Source organism: Egretta garzetta, unplaced genomic scaffold (genome assembly GCF_000687185.1).
Source record: "Egretta garzetta isolate BGI_Z169 unplaced genomic scaffold, ASM68718v1 scaffold200, whole genome shotgun sequence".
NCBI classification, from domain to species: domain Eukaryota; kingdom Metazoa; phylum Chordata; class Aves; order Pelecaniformes; family Ardeidae; genus Egretta; species Egretta garzetta.
In genome coordinates this window covers 1,066,447-1,088,736 of record NW_009258379.1, presented here as the reverse complement: position 1 = coordinate 1,088,736, position 22,290 = coordinate 1,066,447, and the positions used below count along the sequence as shown (strand labels likewise).

General features: G+C 44.4%; 1 protein-coding gene across 4 annotated transcripts in view; it reads left to right on the top strand.

Annotated features, from left to right (window-relative positions):
- Positions 1 to 22,290, top strand: part of SPTBN1 (spectrin beta, non-erythrocytic 1) — a 93,491-nt gene that overhangs the window by 38,524 nt on the left and 32,677 nt on the right. For all 4 annotated transcript variants that reach the window (XM_009640653.2, XM_035896121.1, XM_035896126.1 and 1 more), the window contains exons 2-16: positions 137 to 288; positions 6,037 to 6,210; positions 7,462 to 7,553; positions 8,701 to 8,781; positions 9,521 to 9,636; positions 10,678 to 10,790; positions 11,407 to 11,594; positions 12,607 to 12,724; positions 14,129 to 14,287; positions 14,905 to 15,207; positions 16,039 to 16,192; positions 16,886 to 17,756; positions 17,899 to 18,036; positions 18,680 to 19,436; positions 19,695 to 19,897. In XM_009640653.2, coding sequence (XP_009638948.1) covers positions 137 to 288; positions 6,037 to 6,210; positions 7,462 to 7,553; positions 8,701 to 8,781; positions 9,521 to 9,636; positions 10,678 to 10,790; positions 11,407 to 11,594; positions 12,607 to 12,724; positions 14,129 to 14,287; positions 14,905 to 15,207; positions 16,039 to 16,192; positions 16,886 to 17,756; positions 17,899 to 18,036; positions 18,680 to 19,436; positions 19,695 to 19,897 — 3,619 coding nt within the window. The remainder of the gene's footprint in view (positions 1 to 136; positions 289 to 6,036; positions 6,211 to 7,461; positions 7,554 to 8,700; positions 8,782 to 9,520; positions 9,637 to 10,677; positions 10,791 to 11,406; positions 11,595 to 12,606; positions 12,725 to 14,128; positions 14,288 to 14,904; positions 15,208 to 16,038; positions 16,193 to 16,885; positions 17,757 to 17,898; positions 18,037 to 18,679; positions 19,437 to 19,694; positions 19,898 to 22,290) is intronic.

The window sequence follows — 22,290 nt, the reverse complement described above, 5'->3', positions numbered from 1 at the left end:
AATTTTTTTATAGTTTTCAAAAAAAAAAAAAAGCCATACCTTTTATTTACTATGAGACATGTTTGAACATCACATTTTCATGTAGGTACTGGAACCGTGATTTATTTTGAGTAACTTTGTGTTGTTTTCCTAACAGATGAACGTGAGGCAGTTCAGAAGAAGACTTTCACAAAGTGGGTTAATTCCCACTTGGCACGCGTATCATGCAGAATTACAGATTTGTACACCGACCTTCGCGATGGAAGGATGCTCATCAAACTTCTGGAAGTTCTTTCAGGAGAGAGACTGGTGAGTGTTTATTAATATTCGTTGTGGGTTTTTTGGTTTGGTTTTGGGTGGTTTTTTGGTGAATCCTTGGCTCTAGCAAAACTGAGCACTGAGGGTTCCGCACTGCGAATGTCGTTTTACGTATTAAAGGGAAAAAAAGAAGTCTGATGCTTCAGCTGGATCCAGGCACCATTAAAATATCTTCCTGTTGGTTTCAGTAGGAATCAAAGGAAGCCTCCTTCAAAGGTTCCTTGCTGGTGAGATGCTGAGCGCTTCCAGCAGCATGCTCCCTGCTCCTGAATCTGACAGGCACAGAGCATTAAATGTTCTCCAGCCCCTTAGACGGTCTCAGTAACGGCAAATTGGATGTGCTGAGGAGCGTTCCCGGGCACTGCGGCCAGCTGGCCCGTTTCTGTGCTAGTAAACACAGCCGCCAGATGCAGGTGGCTGTGTGCAGGCTGCCTGCCGGCCCGAGGCCTGGAACATCCCTTCTCCCTTCTCCCATCCCTGGGGCGTGCTGGGGGGTTCTGGAGGACGGCTGGTTGGAGAGGGCCAAGTCCACCCTGGGAGCCGTTGCAGCAGTTTTAGCCACGGTGTTCACTGCACCCCACTGCTCAGGAATGCTGCTGGGTGTACTTGATTTTACTAGGATAGATAAGGCTTGGATTTTCTTTGGTTAAAAGAATATCTAAAATGGGTTTAAATAAACGGGGCAAATTCTTTCTTTGGGTGTGCTGCGAGAGCCCCCTTGGTACCAGCGCAAGGGAGTGGTGAGTAAGAAAAGCCCTGTAGTGAAAAATGGTGCTGCGTGACAGGAAAACTGGGTGTCAGGAAATGGCTGGGTATCAGTTTTTCCTCCAGTTCCTTAAATGATGGCTATGCTCTTAACTACCTAATTTAAAGCAATCTTTTCAAAGAAATACGGGTCTTTAGCTAAGACCTAAGGCTACATGAGGATGTGACTGTGTAATCGCTTGTCATCAAGCACTCCTATTAATGGAAGCTCCATGGCTTAAGACTCTGGTTAATGAATTGAACATATGGCCCACGGCGTGGTGTCTGTACAGTAAGAAAAGAGAGGGAGCTTCCTAAATGCATCTGTGAGGGTGAGGAAGCTCTGACATGCGTAGAAATACCCCGTGTGGATGAAGGCATTGTGTGGACGGAGGTGACCGATCTCAATGTTTGTCAGCTGCAGTTTGCTCAAAACACATTTCTCTCTATGTCAAGTCATTTACTTCAGTGAGGTGTTAGGTTTGACGTGTTCATGCAGGTCCCAGATGTTAATCATACAGGAACAACTGAGACCAACGCGCTCCATTATTTGAGGATTCGGACAGCAGCCGTGCCACCTCTGTTTAAATCTCCCTACCTGCCTGCCAAGATTTGACTTTCAGCGTCAGATAGCAGTGGTGAGGCTCAGACCAGTCGCGTGACTCTTGCCGTGTGATTCATTTACATTTTTCACTCCAGGTTTTGAAAAATGCAAACAGAGCTTACGCAGCTGCTCGGGTGGGGAGGGTGCAGGAGCCACCCACTGAGAACGCTGGATCCGCGCTTGCATCACCGTTTGCGTATCGCATTGGCAGCTGCCTGCACCACCAGAAATTCTTTTTGTAGCTTCGTTATCTCAGGACGGAGGACAGCAGTCTCTGTTTGAACAGTACATTCCACCACACCTTCTTCTGCAAACAAGAATACAGATAACGCAATGCACTAAACCTTGAGACAATTACACATGCCAAAAATATTCCAGGAGGACTGGCACGTAGCATCCACTTGCTGATGTTCTTCAGCCTTCTGGAGTTTATTTTAGCTGGTGTTGGTTAGGTTCTGACATCTCCGTAACACCCAAGCAGAAATCTAAAGGTAGGAGCTTATGCAGAAGGGTTAAAATCAAGACAAGAAGCATCAAATGATAAGAAAGCAATAAACAAACCCAGAAACTAGCCTAGAGAATTATTTTAATGTGGTGTGTTTACTGAAGCGGTAGAACAAACAGGAATTGTTTTCTTACTGTTGAAACTGGGATTCAGATTCTGGAGCTGGAGCCATATGCCTGTGGAGCAGGGTCTGGGATTTAGGACACTAAGCAGGGAAGCAGGACTGCTCTTTGCCCTCTGCAAGACCTCCAGCCTCATTTGCACAAACCCTGCATTTTTCAGAAGCTGTTGCGATTTTCGATGATGAAAACCCAGAGACCTTGGAGGTGTGTTGGAGAAATTCAGAACGAGAGCATCCGATAAGGGCAACATCTACATCTTCCTGTCTTTGCTCAGCTTGATTCCCAATCCTAGTGTTTAGCCCAGACCTTACTACATAAGGTCCTCTGTACAGCACAGTATTTGGAAAGAAAGTGATAGCATGCAATAGTCTCACTGAGCAAAGCGGGAAAGAATCCAGCCAGTATGAAAAGACAGTTGTAATTTTGTTTGCACACACAGTTAACCAGCTTCTCCTAAACAGAAAAATAAAGCTGAGAATTGTTTTCAGCATGAAATTGAGCATTTAGCTCAGTTTCTTCCATAGCTATATAAAGGAGTAGTAAATTCCTGACAATTCCTGGATGCTCAAAGGTCAAACCGTTTAAGCAGATTCTCTGTAATGAGTTCTGTCACGTTTTCTATTGGGAAAGGGCAGATTTCTGATGTAAAACATTTTCCTGATAATGTGCATGGGAAGGCTCTGAGTGCAGGTAAATACACTAAGGGATGCATTCAGCCGGCTTGCTTTCCCTCTGGATGATTTCTGGATCCGTGTTAGCCCAGTGAGGGGGGAAGCTGCGTCTCGCTATGTCTCATCTTGAGGCTGGGCAGGGGAGTGTGGCAAGCGCAGCCACACCTTGGACAAACCGGGCTGGGACGCCTCTTCCTCTTTCTGTTGCAGAACGGTGGGTTAAACCGTGCGGGCTGCCGGTGCGCAGGGACAGAAAAACGGAACCTTCCGCCTTCTCGGGGTGCCTGACGTTTTTTTGGCCGGGTGCCACTGTCGTTCTCGTCCAGGCAGAAATTTGAAGTGCCTTCTCAGGCCGTTAATAAGTCGCAATTTGAACAGCCCTCGATGACACTGGTAATGAACGGTTACAGCCCCGATAGCGAATTTCTGAGCCAGAAGGTGCAGCTGGTACTGGAGCACTAGAAGACACAGGCCAGCCCGCTCCTGCTCAACAGGGAGTAGCGTCCTGTTCAGTTTGCTGTGCGAGCTCTGCTGCTTCACACACCATCCTTGTGTTTGTGGGAGAAAATATCGGGCTAATAACCTGAAGGTTCTGTTCTCTGGATTCTGAATCGGAGCGTATGTCGTCATACAGAGTGTGGGTGGGAGCAGGCGGTCTTGGGAACTAAATAAAACACCTGATGTGAATGGTATTAGCTCTGTCACCTTGGTGCTGGACCTTCCAAAAAAGAGCTTTTAAAGCCATTTTCTGCTCAGTAACTTGAGGCATTACAGGCAGTGCAGCTACGGCTAAGTGCGAAGGGCCACGTTAAAGTGGGGGACAGGGTCAGGTCTGCCACTGCTGTTTAGAAATGGCCACAGTCACAGTCGTTCCTGTGTTTTGGGAACATCAGCATCAAAGTGAGCACACCTTGTATAAGCTGGTGCAGCCTCCCCTCCGCCTTCCCCCGCAGCTGGGCGCTGCCTCTCCTGCCCTGAAACAGCCTTCCTGCCTGGATTTTGCAAGACTAAGTTAAACCTGTGGTCCAGCTCACCGCACTCCTGGGTGGCTGATGGTACCAGCAAAAGGATGGATCCCGGATTGTCCATGCGAGGGATCTCCCGTTGGTTACAGCCAGCCCTGTAACCTCCCTCTTGCTCCCACTCATGCTATGGCTCTTCATCCTATCCTGGCAGCATTTGGGGCATATGCTCTGTGCATGGGGTGTCCATGCAGTGTGTGCCTCTTCGGAGGGATATTTTGATATCCAAAAGCAGTGGCAGGTTCCTGGAAATTCTCACCCTTGCTGGGACTTGTGGGTTGACTTTCTCTGCATCATTACCCGGCCTCTGGAACCCTGCTAACTGAAAGCTGAAGCGAAACTCATGACCTCGGGGCTTACGGGGCCGGAAGGGCATCTTTCTAGCAAACGCTTCGTCTTTATGACACACTGTTACACAGGCTGCTGTTTCTAGGGACCGTAATAGAGCTCTGGCTGAAGCTCTTCCCCTTGAATGCAGTCTGCGGTGAGGATTTTCCCTGAGCTATTTCCCTGGCCAGTTAATTACCTTCACTGCAGAAAACAAGGAAATTATGTCAATTAGTAGTTTGGCTGAGTACCTTTGGTGACATCTCAGTGAGCACTGAACAGGCTATTCAGCTGTAATCCTTGCACGCAGAACAAAGTTGCTTCAATTTTATTCAGTTTTACAGCAGACTTCTACATGCTGTGAATATATTCATGGCTTTTGTCATTTGCCCTGGGCCTTCATAAAATTGTGTTATGTTGGTGTGGCTGATGTTTTTTATTATTGTTTTTATTTTCTTTTCCTACAAAGAAATGGCTTGGAATAAATCTCTTCTGTTCTTTTCATACTATTTATCCTACTTCAACTGAGCAGAAGAAAAGCAGTGACGTTTCTCTCCCAAGGAGTTTTACTCAGTAGCTTACAGTCCAAATCTGAGTTGCTTTTTTGGAGAGTGTGTACCTGTATTTACAGATACTCTGTGGAGCATTCATTACCTATTCCCTTTCTTGCATGCGTGCACCAGTTATCAGTTTGTTGCATATATTTATCTTTGCAGAATCTTCTTTTTAAGTGTGGAAGAACTTGTGCTAGAGAAAAAAGGCTTTTGGGGAAGATGTAACAGGTGTGGCATGAGCCTAACAAAGTGATTTATCTTCCAGCTAGTGAATGGATGTACTAGACAGAAAACATGAAGGAAGGAAGGAAGCAGGCAAATGGTGGATGAAAAGCTGGCCATGAGCCGGCAATGTGCGCTGGCAGCCCAGAAGGCCAACCGTACCCTGGGCTGCACTGGGAGAAGCGTGGCCAGCAGGTCGAGGGAGGGGATTCTGCCCCTCTGCTCTGCTCTGAAGACAGAGACAACAGGCAACCCAAATTAAAATGCAAATACAGTTGAAATGAAACATTTTGGATCAGTTAAACAGAAATTTAATGTTTTAATTCAGTAATGCCAAGCTATTGCCTTTCAATATAATTTCAATTCTGCAGACTGCAAAAGACAATAGAAAACAAACTGCTTATGGGACACAGAACAAACAAAGCACCATTTCCTAGAGATTTGTTTCTTAAATCCACTGCCTAAAAACATCCTTAACACCTTTCTCACTCCATAATTTCCTCAAATATACACACCCTCACCTTCCACCTGTGACTGTTAATTCCCTGGAAGCATTCAAGGCCAGGTTGGACGGGGCTGTGAGGAACCTGATCTGGTTAGCGGTGTCCCTGCTCCTGCAGGGGGGTTGGACTAGATGGCCTCTAGGGGTCCCTTCCAACCCAAAACATTCTATGATTCTATGAAAATACTTTGAAAGGCAAATGCAGTCGGTGCCCAGTGCGTGCGGCTGAGGTCTAGGATGCTGGCATGTCCATCACGGGCTTGCCATGTGCTACCATTAGCCTTGTGCAAATGCACCGTGAGGTGCAAGGAGCAGTTTTGCCCATTCAGTACGGAGAATATCACTGGCTAGGAGTGGGCAACGTGGTGACTCGCCTGCCTGGACTGAAGAGTTAACAAGCACTGGTTTTGGTTTTTTCCTTCCATCTACAGTAATACCTGTTTTTCTTCTCCCTTTTGCCTTCTAGCCTAAACCGACTAAAGGAAGGATGCGCATCCATTGCCTGGAGAATGTTGATAAAGCCCTGCAGTTCCTGAAAGAGCAAAGAGTGCACCTAGAAAACATGGGATCTCATGATATTGTGGATGGGAATCACAGGCTGACACTTGGCCTTATTTGGACTATTATCCTGAGGTTCCAGGTAAAGATGCATACATACACATATATATACGTGCGTTTGAGCTTTCCGTACTTCTTCATAATATGCTTTATTGTGCTTTTTAAGAATGGAGCACTCCCAGGCCCTCTGAGATGATGGGAGTGAAAGGTGCTCAGCGTCTGGCAGGACGTGCTCCAGAGCTGAGGGGAGAGGATAAATTAGCCTTCATGGTGCTGCTGATCTGTAGTGGCAGCCAGTGGGAGTTCCCTGTGTGGAGAGTCATCTGGTTTTATTTTTAAATTACTAATAAATATGAAGCTCCAGTCATAGACCCATACACTCTTGTAGAGTTAGGAGGAAATGCTACGCTCAGCTGCTCTTCACCTCTGTGGTGATTATCATTAACCTGGCTGACTTTGCATGGAAGCAGATTAAGGGTGCCCACAGGAATTGTTTTAGGGTCCCAGCTAAAGGCTGGTTTCTTGTTTTCCAGCAAGTTGTGCATTGGTCTTTGCTCTCAGTTAAAAAAGGCTGGAAGCAATAAATATTTAATAAATTTAACATTCTCTTAATTTTGGTGTTGCCCGGTGTTTTCCTCACACGGAAGTGTCTGCCTAACTTTCAGTGGCAGCAGTGGAACTTTGCTGAAGCTACAATAGTCTTTTTAAAAACCAGTGAACTATATCCATAAAATCAGATATATTTGTGCATACAAAGTGTTTTCCTTCTCCCCCCCCCCACTTTTTTCCCCCTCCCTCTTTTTAAAAACCGGATAACAGCCTAGAAACTGGAGTACATAGTTGTGATGCTGCTAAGGGAGAACACTATTTCCTCCAAGCTTGAGGTTCCAGAATCACTTGCTCCTATGAAGCTGCTGGTTAGCTTTTACCTGGGGATCCCCTCATGAGGAGCCCTGCTTGCTGCAGCCCCCTCGGCTCCACCGAGCTGGATGTGCCTGGCATCCGGCAGGAGACACCTCGCAGGGTGAAGCCGTAATGCTGTGTAGGGCAGGGTTTGCCTTGGCAGTTGGAAATAACATTTTCTCATGAAGTTTAAACTGTTTTGTCAATGGACTAAACAAAGAGTAATCCCATAGTAAAATAAGGGCAGATGAAGTGTTCTTTTGGCATGAATGCTCTTAAATGAGGCAAAGCATTCACCTACTTGCGCCCTGCCTGTCATCATAGGTTTCCTTCACTACTTGTATTCTGATATAATTCCTTTCATCTCTTCAGAAAAGGCAAACAATGTTTTTTCTCAGAGAAATATTTAAAACTTCTATGTTAATTTTAGATCCAAGATATCAGTGTTGAAACTGAGGACAATAAGGAGAAGAAATCTGCTAAAGATGCTTTGCTTTTGTGGTGCCAGATGAAGACAGCTGGGTGAGTGTGGATTAAGTGATTATCTCTAAAGCTCTTACAGCATTTTGAGTTTTCATTGAAATAATTTTAAATGGGCAAACACATATCTCTCCTTAAGTGGATTCAAGCAAGAGAAGTGAATTGATGTTTACGAGTCAGAAAATTCTGAATTTGTTATATTAATGCTGTGTGATAAACATACCAATCTGATAATCCATGAGTATATAGTAATATGCTGACTCTCTCTCACGCTATTCTGGAGAAATAATGATGCTTCAGATGTTTGCCACCAAGTTTTCCCTCTTCCCTTATATATGGAAATATTTCCAAAATGTCTTTCTCTGTCAGTAACCTTCCTGCATAATTAAATATCCATTTGTAGAGATTCCATATGTTTCCCCCAAAAAACTTGGACATTCCTGTGATGACTTGGGGCACCTCAGCATTATTCTCGTGGTATTTCATCATCTTCTTCCACAAACTCTTATGAAAGTGGTTTGTGAGCAGCCTGAAATTTTTGGAGACTTGCAAAATACCCAGATCACCAAACAAATGAATTTAGTGTCTGTGTACCCATGGGCACAGTGGTGGCTGTCATATGTGCTTTGTTTAAAAGTCAGACAGTGACAAGGGTCAGCCCTCGAAGATGCCCTGGGAGAGCAGACAATTTCAAGGAAAACTGAATGTATCACTGCTCCTGAGGCACCTGCAGCCTCAGGTTTTGCTCCCCTCTGTTTCTCCAGCTGTTCCTGCTCTTCTCTTGAATGTGATCTTTTGAGTACCTGAAAATAATTCTTTGCCAGCAGCTAAATCAGGAGCAGGCCTTAGAATTGCAGGGATTTGAAACCTCACGGGTGGCAGGTTGGGCAGCAAGTTATAAAATCGTAGCTTCTGGTGATTACTTTGAAGTTCAGTTAGAGCCTTTCTCTGGAACGCGTATCAATTCTGCGGGGTTTGCAAGAGTAAATGAGGTGCCCTTCCCTCTAGTGTCAGTCTGTGATGAGAGAACAGTCGCAGTGATAGATCACCCATCACGGGACGGTAATATCCCACCCTTAGGTTTACAATAAGTGTGTGGCTCCTGCAACCAGCTTTTAGTGACCGAGTGTGCCCAGCTGCCGCAGGGTTGCTGTACTGATTGCGCTCTCTTTGCTTTTTGCTCCATCAGTTACCCCAATGTCAACATCCACAACTTCACAACGAGCTGGAGGGACGGGATGGCTTTCAACGCACTAATACATAAGCACAGGTAGGTGTGGGTAAATGTCTTTATGGATTGGGAAAGCTTGGACTGCTGCAGTGTGCACTGGGTTACCTTGTAGCTTGATGTTAAAATCTGTGGAGAGGAGAAAGTTGAAGAATTACTGAGAGTTTTACAGCAACTTGCCTTGCTTTAGAGCTTTACAGCTCTTGTGGTCACTGTGAGCTCATCTGGGCAACAGCTTCTCACACCACAAGTCAAAACAGGTTGTGTTTGGTTTCAAGAGAATAAATTATACACGTGACTGTTTTGGTTTGTGACTGACCAGGTTGGAAGAAAAGTTTCTGAGTTGAGTAACCGATGATCGGGTCTGGTCACCCAGAATTCAGGGGCGGGAGGAGGACACGACACACAACAGCAGCCTGGAGGGGAAAGAAATCCCTGTGCAGGGATGGCAAAATCTGGTGCTAGACTTTGACATGGCTGGGGGTGCTGCTCATAGGCATGATCAGGTGAAGTTATTGGCCTTTCTTTTCCAAGACACCTTTATCTTGGGTGAATTTTCCTCCGTTTTTTGTTCATGGGCTAGGTTCTGCCATGGCATGTGCTAGGCATCGCTTCATTCCTTTAATACCACCATTGAAGTGCACAGGGCTACGGGGCAAGCAAAACCTTGGCAGCATGAGGGCCCAGGTTTTCTGAGGATTGCAGATTTTAGTTCATTTGTTCATTTGAGGGTGACTGCACTGTGCTTTGGGAAATCTAAAGAATTTTCCATCCTGTCTAGGCCTGATCTGATTGATTTTGACAAGCTGAAGAAATCAAATGCACACTACAATCTGCAGAATGCTTTTAACCTTGCAGAGCAACACCTTGGTCTTACTAAGCTGCTGGACCCCGAGGGTAAGAATTCCTGCAGTTTCAGCACTTCACGGCTCTTTGTGGGCTCTTTTCTCCCACCCCTCCTTGTTGCAGGGCGCAGCTTTGTGATAGCTTTTTGTGTTAAAGACAAGCTGGATGCTGCTGACTCATCCGGTGATCCAGCCAGGGAGGGAAGGAGAGAATGAAAGATGTCTCCTGCAGAGGGCTGAGCAGCAGTAGCACCAGAGCCCTTAATCCTGTGTTTATTTTCCCCTATCTGACAAGATCACTGGACTGGCCATGTATACATAAAGTCATTCCAGTTAGAGGCATCCTTCTGACCTGCTCTGAGAAACACTCTCTGTGAGCTGCAAGATGAATTATGTGGATTTCAGCAAATAGTCAGCAGCTTCTTTCGCAGATGTCAGTGAGTTTTAGCCTGTGCTTTCATGAGAGTGTGTGTGCTCATGCGTATTGGAAGGCGTGCTCACGGTGCTAGGGCAAGAAACTTTCTTGTCACAGGGCAAATAGAGGCTAGGTGTTTGGGCGAGTTTCTGCTTGCTTATTTTCCAGTGCCTCAGAATTGCTGCAGGAAAGGAAATCATTTGTTTTCCATCTGTATCTCTCAGAAGATTTGCCTGGACAGACATGTAATTAGGTTTGAACTCCTCCCTCCAAATACTGATATAGCAGCGAAGCTCTCAATTAACAATAGTTCTGACAACTCACACAGACACTAGAGAAGTTATTTGGCCGTGCTCAGGCTGTGGCAAAGTCTGGAGCCTGACTCTAAGACCCAAAGGCCCCTAGCCCACAGGCGCATGCTTTAACCACAGTCCGCGCTAAGACAGAGAGATGAAGGAGCACTTCTTAGTGACAGAGTTCAAAACCGTACACCACCAAGTAATCCAGAACCAGTCCAAAGCTTTTGAATTTATTTCTGATCAGGACACAAATCTTAGGAGCAGAACTGCCACTGAACTCACCTCTCTGACTCTTCATGCATCCTTTTTGCGTTATGAGCTTTGTCATTTTAACCCACGCACCCTCGCTATGCTAAGAAAACTTTTCTTTGGTTTGCAGATATCAGTGTGGATCATCCTGATGAAAAGTCAATCATCACCTATGTGGTGACGTATTACCACTACTTCTCCAAGATGAAAGCTTTAGCTGTTGAAGGAAAACGTATCGGAAAGGTTTGCAAGTTCAAATTATAAATTGTTATAAAGCAGTTGAAATATTTCTGATTTTTTTTTCCTCTTGGGCATTTTTTAGGAGTCCACTATATGGTAGCTTTTAGTTTTGCCTTTGAACATGTTTTGAATGTTAAATGTTCTCATATGACCGTGAGGAGTAAATTTCCAGCTGCCTCGTATTAGAAAACATTTGGCCAGTGTTGTATTTTTGCTTGTTAATTTTGCATCATTGCTGCTTTTCCTTTCTCATTAACTGCTCCTCACCCTCTGGGTCTCTCTCTCTTCTGGAGCCTAGAAAAGTCCTTCATTTAAAAAATGTGCAGTCATTCTCTGCCCTTTGGCAAAGTTGCCCCTGTCTTTACAGCTGGCAGACTAAACATGAATCCTTTTGTAGCCTCAGCTCTGCCCCTCTATTGCCGTGGGATCATGGGAATTCACTGCTGAAAAATGCAGAGCCCTCATTCCTCCGAGATCCCAGCCCCTGTGGAGCTCGGGAGCGAGGGGTCTGATTCACAAGTCAAGTCTCTCAACAGTTTCTTTTATGTAGCTTGTTGGATTTAAATGACTGAAGACCGCTGCCCTTGTTATTCATGTTATGTTGTGCTGCTTGTTGCAGGTGCTTGACAATGCCATTGAAACAGAGAAAATGATTGAAAAATACGAATCGCTGGCTTCTGACCTTCTTGAGTGGATTGAGCAAACCATTATCATCCTCAACAATCGCAAATTCGCCAACTCGCTGGTCGGTGTGCAACAGCAGCTGCAGGCATTCAACACTTACCGCACAGTAGAGAAACCACCCAAGTAATTTTAATCTTGGCTTAAAACAACAGTGGTCTTGTTTTGTTTAGTCAATCATTGATTTTTTTAAAAACAAACACATCCAAGTAATTTTAATCTTGGCTTAAGGATTTATTTTTCTGAACAAACCCAGATATCGTATTTCTAATTGGCACCCATCACAATACTGAGGGCCTGTTTGCTTTATGCTATTCAATGTGCAGACAGTAACAACCCCAACAAAAAGTGTGTCACCTGCAGGATCTCAGAGTCCTGGACGCTGTCACTTCACTGAGACACCTGCCTTGTTATACGAGTGCTAATAGCATGCCACGTTGGTATAGCAGTATCACCGGTCATGCTTGCTAGCAGTGTATAATGCTGATACACCGCTATTAAAGGAATCTTACTGCTTATCCAAAGTCAAGAGGAAGCGTGTCAGGCTTTGTAAAGCATAGCTATGCTTTACTAAACCGGATATAACCAAAACTGCTATTTCTGGAAAGTTTCTTTTAGCATTATGATCTCAGATCTGTTTATTATTTTTGCCTGATATAAGTTCTAATGGATAATAATCACAATCCAAAACATCACAGAGTATCCAGACATCTCCTAAAATTGCAGTCTATTCCCTAGTACCTATGCAGTTTGTTTATTTCCCAGGCGTACTCAGGGAAAACAGTGGGAAGAGTTTATTGACTGCAGTGGGCTTTAAATAAAACTTCCATTTCTTGAGTTGATAAACTAGGGCAATGCACGTAGTAGAATAAAAAAAAATGCAGTCTTCTGTCCCCCGAGGGGGTTTAAATCTAAACACGCAGACAACTGACTTCTGTGAAGTTTCTTTTGCTGTTTGACCCAACTGGTTCCAGGGGATGTGTGGGCTATTTCAATTGCTTCCAGCTTTCACACAAGATGGAGGTGTTTATCTGAATGCTCCATTCATAATGTCAATATTTTAAGGAAGTGCTTTATAAAACCTTAGGAGCAATGAAAGCTTTATTGTAACTCAATTATTTTGCAAAATTTTGTTTAGATTTACAGAAAAAGGAAACCTAGAAGTGCTGCTTTTTACCATCCAAAGCAAAATGAGAGCCAACAATCAGAAAGTATACATGCCAAGGGAGGGCAAACTCATCTCTGACATCAACAAGGTAAACTGAGCCAGCTCCTCCTGTGCGGCTCAGGCGTTTGTTGTTTTCTTTCCGTCTCTCTCGGTGTACTGGCAAGAAATACATTTGCCATCTCCAGCCTTGACGTGGGGGACCATAAGGGATGGGAGAGGTGGGGTGACCTTTTCTTACAGCTCAACTCACTAAATCCAAACCAAGTCCCTGGGTATCCTCAGCATCTGGAAGATCTTCTGTGCTGGGAAACTGCTCAGTCACGCTGTGCAGTTGGTTATGGATCTAGTAGCCCTGCCTCGCCCCTCCAGGGCCCTGGCTATTAGAGTTAACTGACAGAAAGTAGCAACAATATCCAGGTATTGCAGCCCTCCCCCTTTGCCCCGCTGCCCACAGCGTGGGAGAGTGAAGGAAGCGCCACGACCCATCTTGTGGGTTCCCTCTCAGGGTTTACGCAGCTCTTTTTTCTGCTGGTGCAGCTGGCAGAACAGCAGCAGAGCTGACAAGCTCTCTGAAGGGTAACAAACAGCTTAAAACCGTGAGCTTTCCTCGTTTGTGTTCACTCATGCTTGGCATTCCCAGAGCAGCTGTTGTGGGTGTCTGTGGCCTCCCTCTACATCCTCGAGAGCAGTAAACTGCACAGCTCTCCTGTTTGCATTAAGCCCCCATGCCTGTGAATGCCTAAAATACTTGGGTTTCAGGCAGTTTCACATCTGTTAGGATTTAGAAGAATCTAGGGTAGTTTGAGTTTAATTGTGGGTATTTTTGTTGTTTGTAAGAAGACCTGAAAGGTGATTAGCTAGCTTTCAGTATGCTTCTAAGACTTTTTATTTTTGTAATATTAATGTCATGCATGTGAGTAACTTTTGGCTTGGGGGGAAAAAAGGACTTGTATGCACCAAAAGTAACCGAATTCTGCAGTTATTTTCTTTTCCAAAGTGGATGTAATAAAGCACAACAATTGGATGTTGATTTTAGAGGTGAGAGGGCATGAATCTCAAATTCTTATTTCCTAGAGGAGGAAGATCGAATCTGCTTATTTGGGAGTAGCGCTCAAAAGATGGTGGGGTTTTTTTTAAACAAATACTCTCTTACACATTCAAGCCAGGTGGTTTGCTTAGGCTTTGTTGGAGGCAAAACCCAAATGAACTTGAGAAAATATATCTGAGATGAACAAGTGTTATACCCCTTGCTCAGAAAATGAATGAATGAATGAATTGAGAAAAAGTGTTAAGTCATGCGCTTATATTAGCAGACAAGGTGTCAGGCCAGCCAATATAAACCAGATTTATTGGCATATAAATAAATAAGCCAGTTTTGTGAAACTTGGCTGTCATGACTTCAGTCCTGATTTCATGCAAAGAAGATGTGATTTATCATAATCCTATAAGAATGTGTGTTTAGAAGATGCGTGTTTTTTCTCCACGTCTTCAGGCCTGGGAAAGACTGGAAAAAGCTGAACATGAAAGAGAACTGGCACTGCGAAACGAGCTCATCAGACAAGAGAAACTGGAACAACTTGCACGCAGATTTGATCGCAAGGCAGCTATGAGAGAAACTTGGCTGAGTGAAAATCAACGTCTTGTTTCTCAGGTGCTGCTTTCAGAAATTGTCTGTGTGACTAAAATCATTCCCATGAGTAATTACAGGATACAGTTCTTGCAAAGAGAATGTTTCCTCCTCTCTGCCTCGTATTTTACTGAATCTATGTATATTTATATTTGTTGTATGTGTATGCAAATGTATATTTACTGTATATGTGTATGTACTGTATGTCCTATCTTTCATGCATTTGGGATGTCCCTTCCTTGAATCTATCTGTCTGTACTCAGGAGACATTGATGTGGAATTATCTACCCACAGTCAAGATTTTCTTTATCTGAATAGTTTGGTCAGTTCAGTGGAATTAGCCCAGGAACTAATTTTATTTTTTAATATTAGAGGTGACTTTAAAAAAAATCCAGCCCTCTGGCTTAGTCCTGGTGGCCACCATGATTCTTCCCCAAAAGACAGTAAATGATCCCTTGATTTTATCAGTGGTTTTCTGGTTATCAGAGCTATCTCTGATTTCATTAAAGAAGACTTTTCAGACCATTTTGAGATCCCAAATTTGCTAACAAGTGTGTCCAGCACAACCAGAAATCATGTTACGAGCAGTAGCCCTTTTCTCCTCAGCAGCCATTACTGAAGAAGCATTTCTGTCTTTACAGGATAATTTTGGCTTTGACCTTCCAGCAGTAGAGGCTGCAACAAAAAAGCACGAGGCCATTGAAACAGACATTGCAGCGTATGAAGAACGAGTCCAGGCTGTGGTTGCAGTTGCAAAGGAGCTTGAGACTGAAAATTACCATGATATCAAACGAATTACTGCGAGAAAAGACAACGTTATACGCCTATGGGAGTATCTCCTGGAGCTGCTCAGGGCACGGAGACAGCGGCTGGAGATGAATCTCGGTCTGCAAAAGATTTTCCAGGAAATGCTGTACATTATGGACTGGATGGATGAGATGAAGGTAGGTGTGAGAGAAGGTAGGTAGCTGTTTGAGAACGTAGACCAAATATTCTGGAGAGTTGTAGATGTCCTTTTTTATAAATTTTTAAGATTCATTTTGCCCCTCTGGTTTAATAGACAAATGCAGAAGATACACATTCAAGAGCAGCAAACAAATTCCTTATACCGTATGACGATTTTTTAAAAATAAAGATTAAAAAGAAGTAATGGGAAGAACAAGTTTGCTCCTATAAAAAGCTACTTTTCAGCGTCATGCCTCTCTCATAAGGGCCAGAGACTTTGGTCACAGTGCTTGGGTAAGGATGACAATTTTGGTGAAAGGGAATTAAATAATCTCCCTTCATCACAATTTACATGGGGAACAAGTCACCTCTTCACCTCTGTGCTTTAAAAAGCATGACTTTCTTCCTGTCTGTTCTCCTGGGATCTGGGAAGGGAAAGGACCACGACTTTGTTCTTGTCCATCAGCCAGCAGAACTTGGAAGCTGTGGGAGGAAAGAAAGATGTGTGCAGCTCAGTGGCAGCTCCAAGCACCTGGACTGAGTGCTTTCTTTGGTCTTGCTGAGCTAACTTAGCTTCTCATCATCCCAGACTTAAAACTGCATTAAACAGCAGTCAAGTTCTTCATGGTTGCCAGTGATTTTAAAAGTACTGGCTCAAATTTGTATCAGCCATGTCTGTATGCATTTGAAATAGCTCTCCTTATGGGCCTGGTGTTTCTCTGGACTTCAGTCAGCGTAGCAACAGAGAACAGTGTAATGCCTGGAGTCATTAAGAAACAAACAGCTTATGGCCTTCAGCCCATTTTACTTGTCTTTTATATTTTGATCAGGTGCTTCTGCTGTCTCAAGACTATGGCAAACATTTGTTAGGAGTTGAAGACCTGTTGCAGAAACATGCTCTTGTGGAAGCTGACATTGCTATTCAGGCTGAAAGAGTGAGAGGGGTCAATGCATCTGCTCAGAAGTTTGCCACTGATGGAGAAGGTAACTAGCAGCCAACACGTCCTTTTTGTCTTAATTACATACCAGGTTATCTATAAGCCTCATTAGTTCTGCAAGGCACGTTAGGTTGAATTCAGCACCAGAATAAGAGAATCCAGCTTCATTTGTTCCTTCTTTACTCACTGTGTCAATGATTAATTTTGTCCAGGTAGCTGCTCAAGGATTCATTGCGGCATTGCGTTTTGTGTGGGATGTCACAATCCTTAACCAGCAGCTGCTGTAACTTTGTAGTAGTCACCATTAATTCCCCGTTCTGTGCTTGTAACGCAAACAATACAAATATTGGACCCAGTATGATACTGACCCAATTTATGCTAAGTAAAAGCAATTCCACTAAACCAGTGTCATCAACAAGACTAAACGGTGCTCATCTTGTGCAGTTGTGTGTATGAAGCTGGTATATAAACCTGGAGTAATGAATTTTGTTTCACTGGAAACAGCCATGAATATCTTTACTTTTGGGGTTTTTTTGTCTTCATGCAAAGAACAGTATTTTCTGATCTGTGTTGTTGTATGTTGGAGCTTCACACTCACTTTCAGGAGACTCGACTGTGAATTCTTTTACGTGAACTTCATAGATGGAACAAACAAGAATTCAGAACTCTGTGTATGCCCCAGCTGTAGAGAGGAAAACGAATCAGTCCTAGTTGTAATGTATGTTCTCTATCTGAACAGGTTACAAACCGTGTGACCCGCAGGTTATCAGGGACCGCGTCGCTCACATGGAGTTCTGTTACCAAGAGCTGTGCCAGCTTGCAGCCGAGCGCCGAGCCCGCTTGGAGGAGTCCCGGCGCCTCTGGAAATTCTTCTGGGAAATGGCTGAAGAAGAGGGTTGGATCAGGGAGAAGGAACAGATCCTGTCATCTGATGACTATGGGAAGGACCTAACCAGTGTCGTCCGTCTCTTGAGTAAACATAAGGCGTTTGAAGACGAAATGAGTGGACGTAGCGGCCACTTTCAGCAGGCGATAAAAGAAGGTGAAGACATGATTGCGGAGGAGCATTTTGGGTCTGAGAAAATCAGAGAAAGAATTAAGGATATCCGGGAGCAGTGGGCTAACTTGGAACAGTTATCTGCCATTAGGAAGAAGCGTCTGGAGGAAGCCTCTCTCCTTCACCAGTTCCAGGCTGACGCGGATGACATTGATGCATGGATGTTGGACATCCTCAAAATTGTCTCCAGCAATGATGTTGGCCATGATGAATATTCCACTCAGTCCCTGGTCAAGAAACACAAAGATGTGGCTGAAGAGATTGCAAGCTACCGGCCAACCATCGACTCGCTTCACGAACAAGCAAAGGCTCTACCGCAGGAACACGCCGGATCTCCAGATGTGCAAGGCAGATTGTCTGGAATAGAGGAAAGGTACAAAGAGGTTGCTGAGCTGACTCGGCTGCGTAAACAGGCCTTGCAGGATACCCTTGCTCTTTATAAGATGTTCAGTGAGGCAGATGCTTGTGAGCTTTGGATTGACGAGAAGGAGAAGTGGCTGAATAATATGCAGATTCCAGAGAAGCTGGAGGACCTGGAAGTGATCCAGCACAGGTGAGGATGCCTTTACCAGGAACTTTGGGGAGTACTGGATGGAAGGCTTTATACACCAGCTACCCTTCTCGGCTTGCCTGTGGCTCAGATTCTCTAACGCCTGTGTGATCTTTTTTTGTTTGGTTTATTTCCCCCCCTCCAGATTTGAAAGCTTAGAACCAGAAATGAACAATCAGGCATCCCGTGTTGCAGTAGTGAACCAAATTGCTAGACAGCTCATGCACAGCGGCCATCCAAGCGAGAAGGAGATCAAAGCACAGCAAGATAAACTCAACACAAGGTAAGCGAAGGCCTCGTGCTCATGAACGTGACACTGGCTGCAACAAGTACAGTGGGGTCGCTTGTGTTTCTTGCATGGTTTTTTTTAAGATATTCTGATACTGTTACCTGAAGTATCTTCAAGGTAGGCCTTTAAAGCTTCAGGAGGAAAAAGAGCTGTGTCTTTCAAATATTTGCTAAACGGATGGAGTTTTGCTATTGACTTCAGTCAGGTCCTGAGTGTATCAGTACCTTGATTTGAGAGCTGGAAATTTACTGTAACGACTGTTGTGACAAAAAAGAAACCAATATAATTTCATGTAAACGCACTCAATTTTTGGCTTCAAAATAAACCAAGAGACTACATTTAGTGTGAAAATTAGATGTACCTAGCAATTTTTCACTTGAGAAAAAAATTATACTTTTAAGGACTCAATATTGCTGGTGTTTGTCACATTCTAACATATGCCATAGCTTGGTTAATGGCTGTTTTGCTAAAACTATTGATGATGTGGGAAGGCCTGAAAAACACATGAATAGTTAGGTTATTTCATGGCTTACCAAGCTAATGTGAGCAACTGCTGACTCAGCAATGTTGCCATATCCTTTATCCTCATTATACACAAACCTCAATTTCTCTGCTTTTCTCTCCTCACAAATTTCAGATGGAGCCAGTTCAGAGAACTGGTAGATAGGAAGAAGGATGCTCTGCTCTCTGCCCTGAGTATCCAGAACTACCATCTTGAATGTAATGAAACCAAATCCTGGATTAGGGAAAAGACCAAAGTGATCGAATCCACACAAGATCTGGGTAATGATCTAGCTGGAGTGATGGCCCTGCAGAGGAAGCTGACGGGCATGGAACGTGACCTGGTAGCCATTGAAGCCAAGCTAAGCGACCTTCAAAAAGAGGCAGAAAAGTTGGAATCGGAGCATCCTGACCAGGCACAGGCTATCCTTTCACGGCTCGCAGAAATCAATGATGTATGGGAAGAAATGAAGACCACCCTCAAGAACCGGGAAGAGTCCCTTGGAGAGGCAAGCAAACTGCAGCAGTTCCTGAGAGATCTGGATGACTTCCAGTCTTGGCTATCCAGAACGCAGACTGCAATTGCATCCGAAGATATGCCAAACACACTGACAGAGGCTGAGAAGCTGCTCACTCAACACGAGAATATTAAGAATGAAATCAACAATTACGAGGAAGATTATCAGAAGATGAGGGACATGGGTGAGATGGTGACACAAGGGCAAACTGACGCTCAGTACATGTTCTTACGCCAGCGCCTACAAGCTTTGGACACTGGATGGAATGAGCTTCACAAAATGTGGGAGAACAGGCAAAATCTCCTTTCCCAGTCTCATGCCTACCAGCTATTTCTTAGAGACACCAAGCAAGCAGAAGCATTTCTTAATAACCAGGCAAGTGGTCAAGATATATTCCTTATTTCATTTCTACAGGTTGGCACCATATACTGCAAGCAATTAACAAACAAGATCATTTGGCAGGAGAGCTACAAAGAGAGAAATTGCCCTTTTTTAAACTATAATGTGCTTTTTGTATTTTACCTCTTAACTGTTCTTGGGAGATGTTTCTTGTCATATGTGGTGAATCTTGTTGGAGCAGGCAGCATATTCTGAGTGTAATGCTTTTATCTCTGATTTATGCTTCAATCACAGGAGTATGTTCTGGCACACACGGAAATGCCTACTACCTTGGAAGGAGCGGAAGCTGCTATTAAAAAACAGGAGGATTTCATGACCACGATGGATGCCAATGAAGAAAAGATCAATGCAGTTGTGGAGACTGGCAGGAGGCTAGTCAGCGATGGGAACATTAACTCTGATAAAATCCAGGAGAAAGTGGACTCTATTGATGACAGGTAAGGTCAGAATGGTGGCAGAATGTTCATACTTTAATTCTGTTCGCTGAGGGATGAACTTTTACCAGAATCCAAAGGCAAAGGAACATGTTAGAAAATGTCTGTTGCAGACTGTTTTCTTTGTCCTGTGGAAAAATACGAACCGTAATGTTTCAAAAATGTGCCGGGCTAATCTTAATTAAATATTACCTCTCCCATTTTCTAGAGACTTACTAGGTAATGAGCTCACTACCCAGAATTTGGCTAGATGAGTGTTGCTATATAATTCTTAGAGCATTAACAGACTTTCTATTATGGTGGGAGCTGTAGCAGTTAGCTATACCTGGTTCCACAAGTCTTTGTTTCCTCTGCTGCCTCCTAGCTGATTTAATTAAAATAATGTATTCCTGTCCTTCCTCTGAGGAAGGAATGTGGCTCTTCAAGAGTGTAATTGGCATTGTGTCTACCCCACCCGCGTGGCTTTGATCGCCTTTTCCAACTTGTCTGGCCCTTCTGAAATCAGATTAGGAAGCATTGGTACAAATGTGTCTTTCATCCTAGAACAAGTCTTTCGCTTTGTCTCTTGAGCTGCGGCATGGCTGCTGTAGAACTTTAAGAGTTTCTTTTTCTTTGAAAACCAAATGTTCGGGTTTGATGGCTATGATTCATGGTTCGTTCTTCCTTTGGTTTGAATAATAGTGGAGTCTTCCAAGGCGCTTTTCAATCATGAGTATCGGAACACAGCAGTAAGCTCATACAGAACTTTTATGTCAAATGTTACTGACGACCTTTCTATCAGACTTGCATCCTTCCACAGCCGGTAGCTCAGCTCAGTGTTATCCAGATGCCTTTATCTCCAAGGAGAAACTGAAGTAGTTCAGAAAATGCTGTGCCTTTCCCTGTCTTGGCAAATGTCCCACTGTGTATGCGCCCACTTTAGCTGTGGCTCATGGCTTCGAGGAAGGCAGATATTCCTGTTCCCAGAGCTTGCTGAGGGTCTCTGAGCCCTCTGACAACCTACCCCAAGGACACCTCATGTTTTCATTCTCTCTACCCAGCTTCACTCTTAAGATCCCAAGAAGAATCTGCAAAGGCCAGGAAGTGGAGATTATATGAAAGCAATCAAGGTGAAAACTGAGAAATTAATTGTCCTTATTCATCCTCTCTGACTTTTGATATCCTCTGCTATAAGTTTTCCCAGCAGGAGGACTTGATCCTGGCCTTCTGGTCAGGTGTCTTCTTTCTGTAACTTTTGGAATATTGAAAGATAGCATCCAAGGATACAGTAGGAAATGGTCGGCTGCTTCTTGCAGCCCTTTCTGAGTGGGCTGGAGTGGGAGACAGCTTTGGCCTCTATCCTGTGTGCTCTGCAGAGAGGTTCCTTCTGCCCTGGCTGTGGTGCTCTGGCGACTGGTTCCCCCCAGTGCAGCTACTCCTCCGTGTCCCAATTGTCCTGGGGCCACCTGGGCCATCCTGGCTGTGGGACGTGTGCTGGAGTTCCTACTCTGAATGGCAGGCAAGTCCCAGAGACTATTTTTTTAAGGCCACTTTTTTCAAACGTGTTTCCTCAGTTCCAAAGCTATTTATGCAGAGCACTGCAAAAACCATCCGGTGCACTGCTATTCAGGAAATCCGTGTGATTGCTCTCCGAGTCTGTAAGGCTGATAAGCCTCAAGAACAAAGCCTTAGGGCTGGGTGTAGCGGGAGTGGTAGCAAAGGAAGCCTCTTTGGGTTTATAAAAAATTGCTCTCCTGACCAAGCTCCACCTGGATGTATAACAAAGGACCAAAACAAACAAGTACAAATATGTGCAGCGGCTCCATACTTCCCATATGGAGCTCTTTGTAGTTTTTAGTACTGCTGGTAGTGTTTTTTACAGCCATGCTTTCAAGCTATTCCAGAGGAGACCCCACTGTCCTAAAACGGTTACCATCTAAACAGACGTGGTCGGCATCAGGCGAAGGAAGGAGGAGGAGGGTGCAGAAGCAGAGTGGAGCTGTGCAATAGGAGATAAACACTTCAGCACAATCTTTTAGTGCTGTTCATGGGGAAGAATAAATGGGAATAAGGGCATGGAGAAAGGGGTAGGGAAGGAAACGATGGACTTGAATAAAGCTACTGCTGGCTAGCTTTTCCAGATGGGAAAGAAGCCGTTCTCCCCTGTGCAGCTGTCCCTGCTTTGGTGACTTCTACTGCTGTTTCTGCCAGCTGGAGGAGAAGTGTTTTCTCCTCTGTTTTCTCTTGGAAGAGCACAGGGAGACTGCCCCAGTCTGCGTGCCTACGCATGGCCTCTCTGATTCTGCAGATGAGATTTAGTTTAAAGACAGTGGCAGATCTGACTGTGATCTGGGACTGTTCTTCATCAACTTTTGTATTTGTGCAACTTTCTGCTCAACAGAGAACAGAAGTAGTTT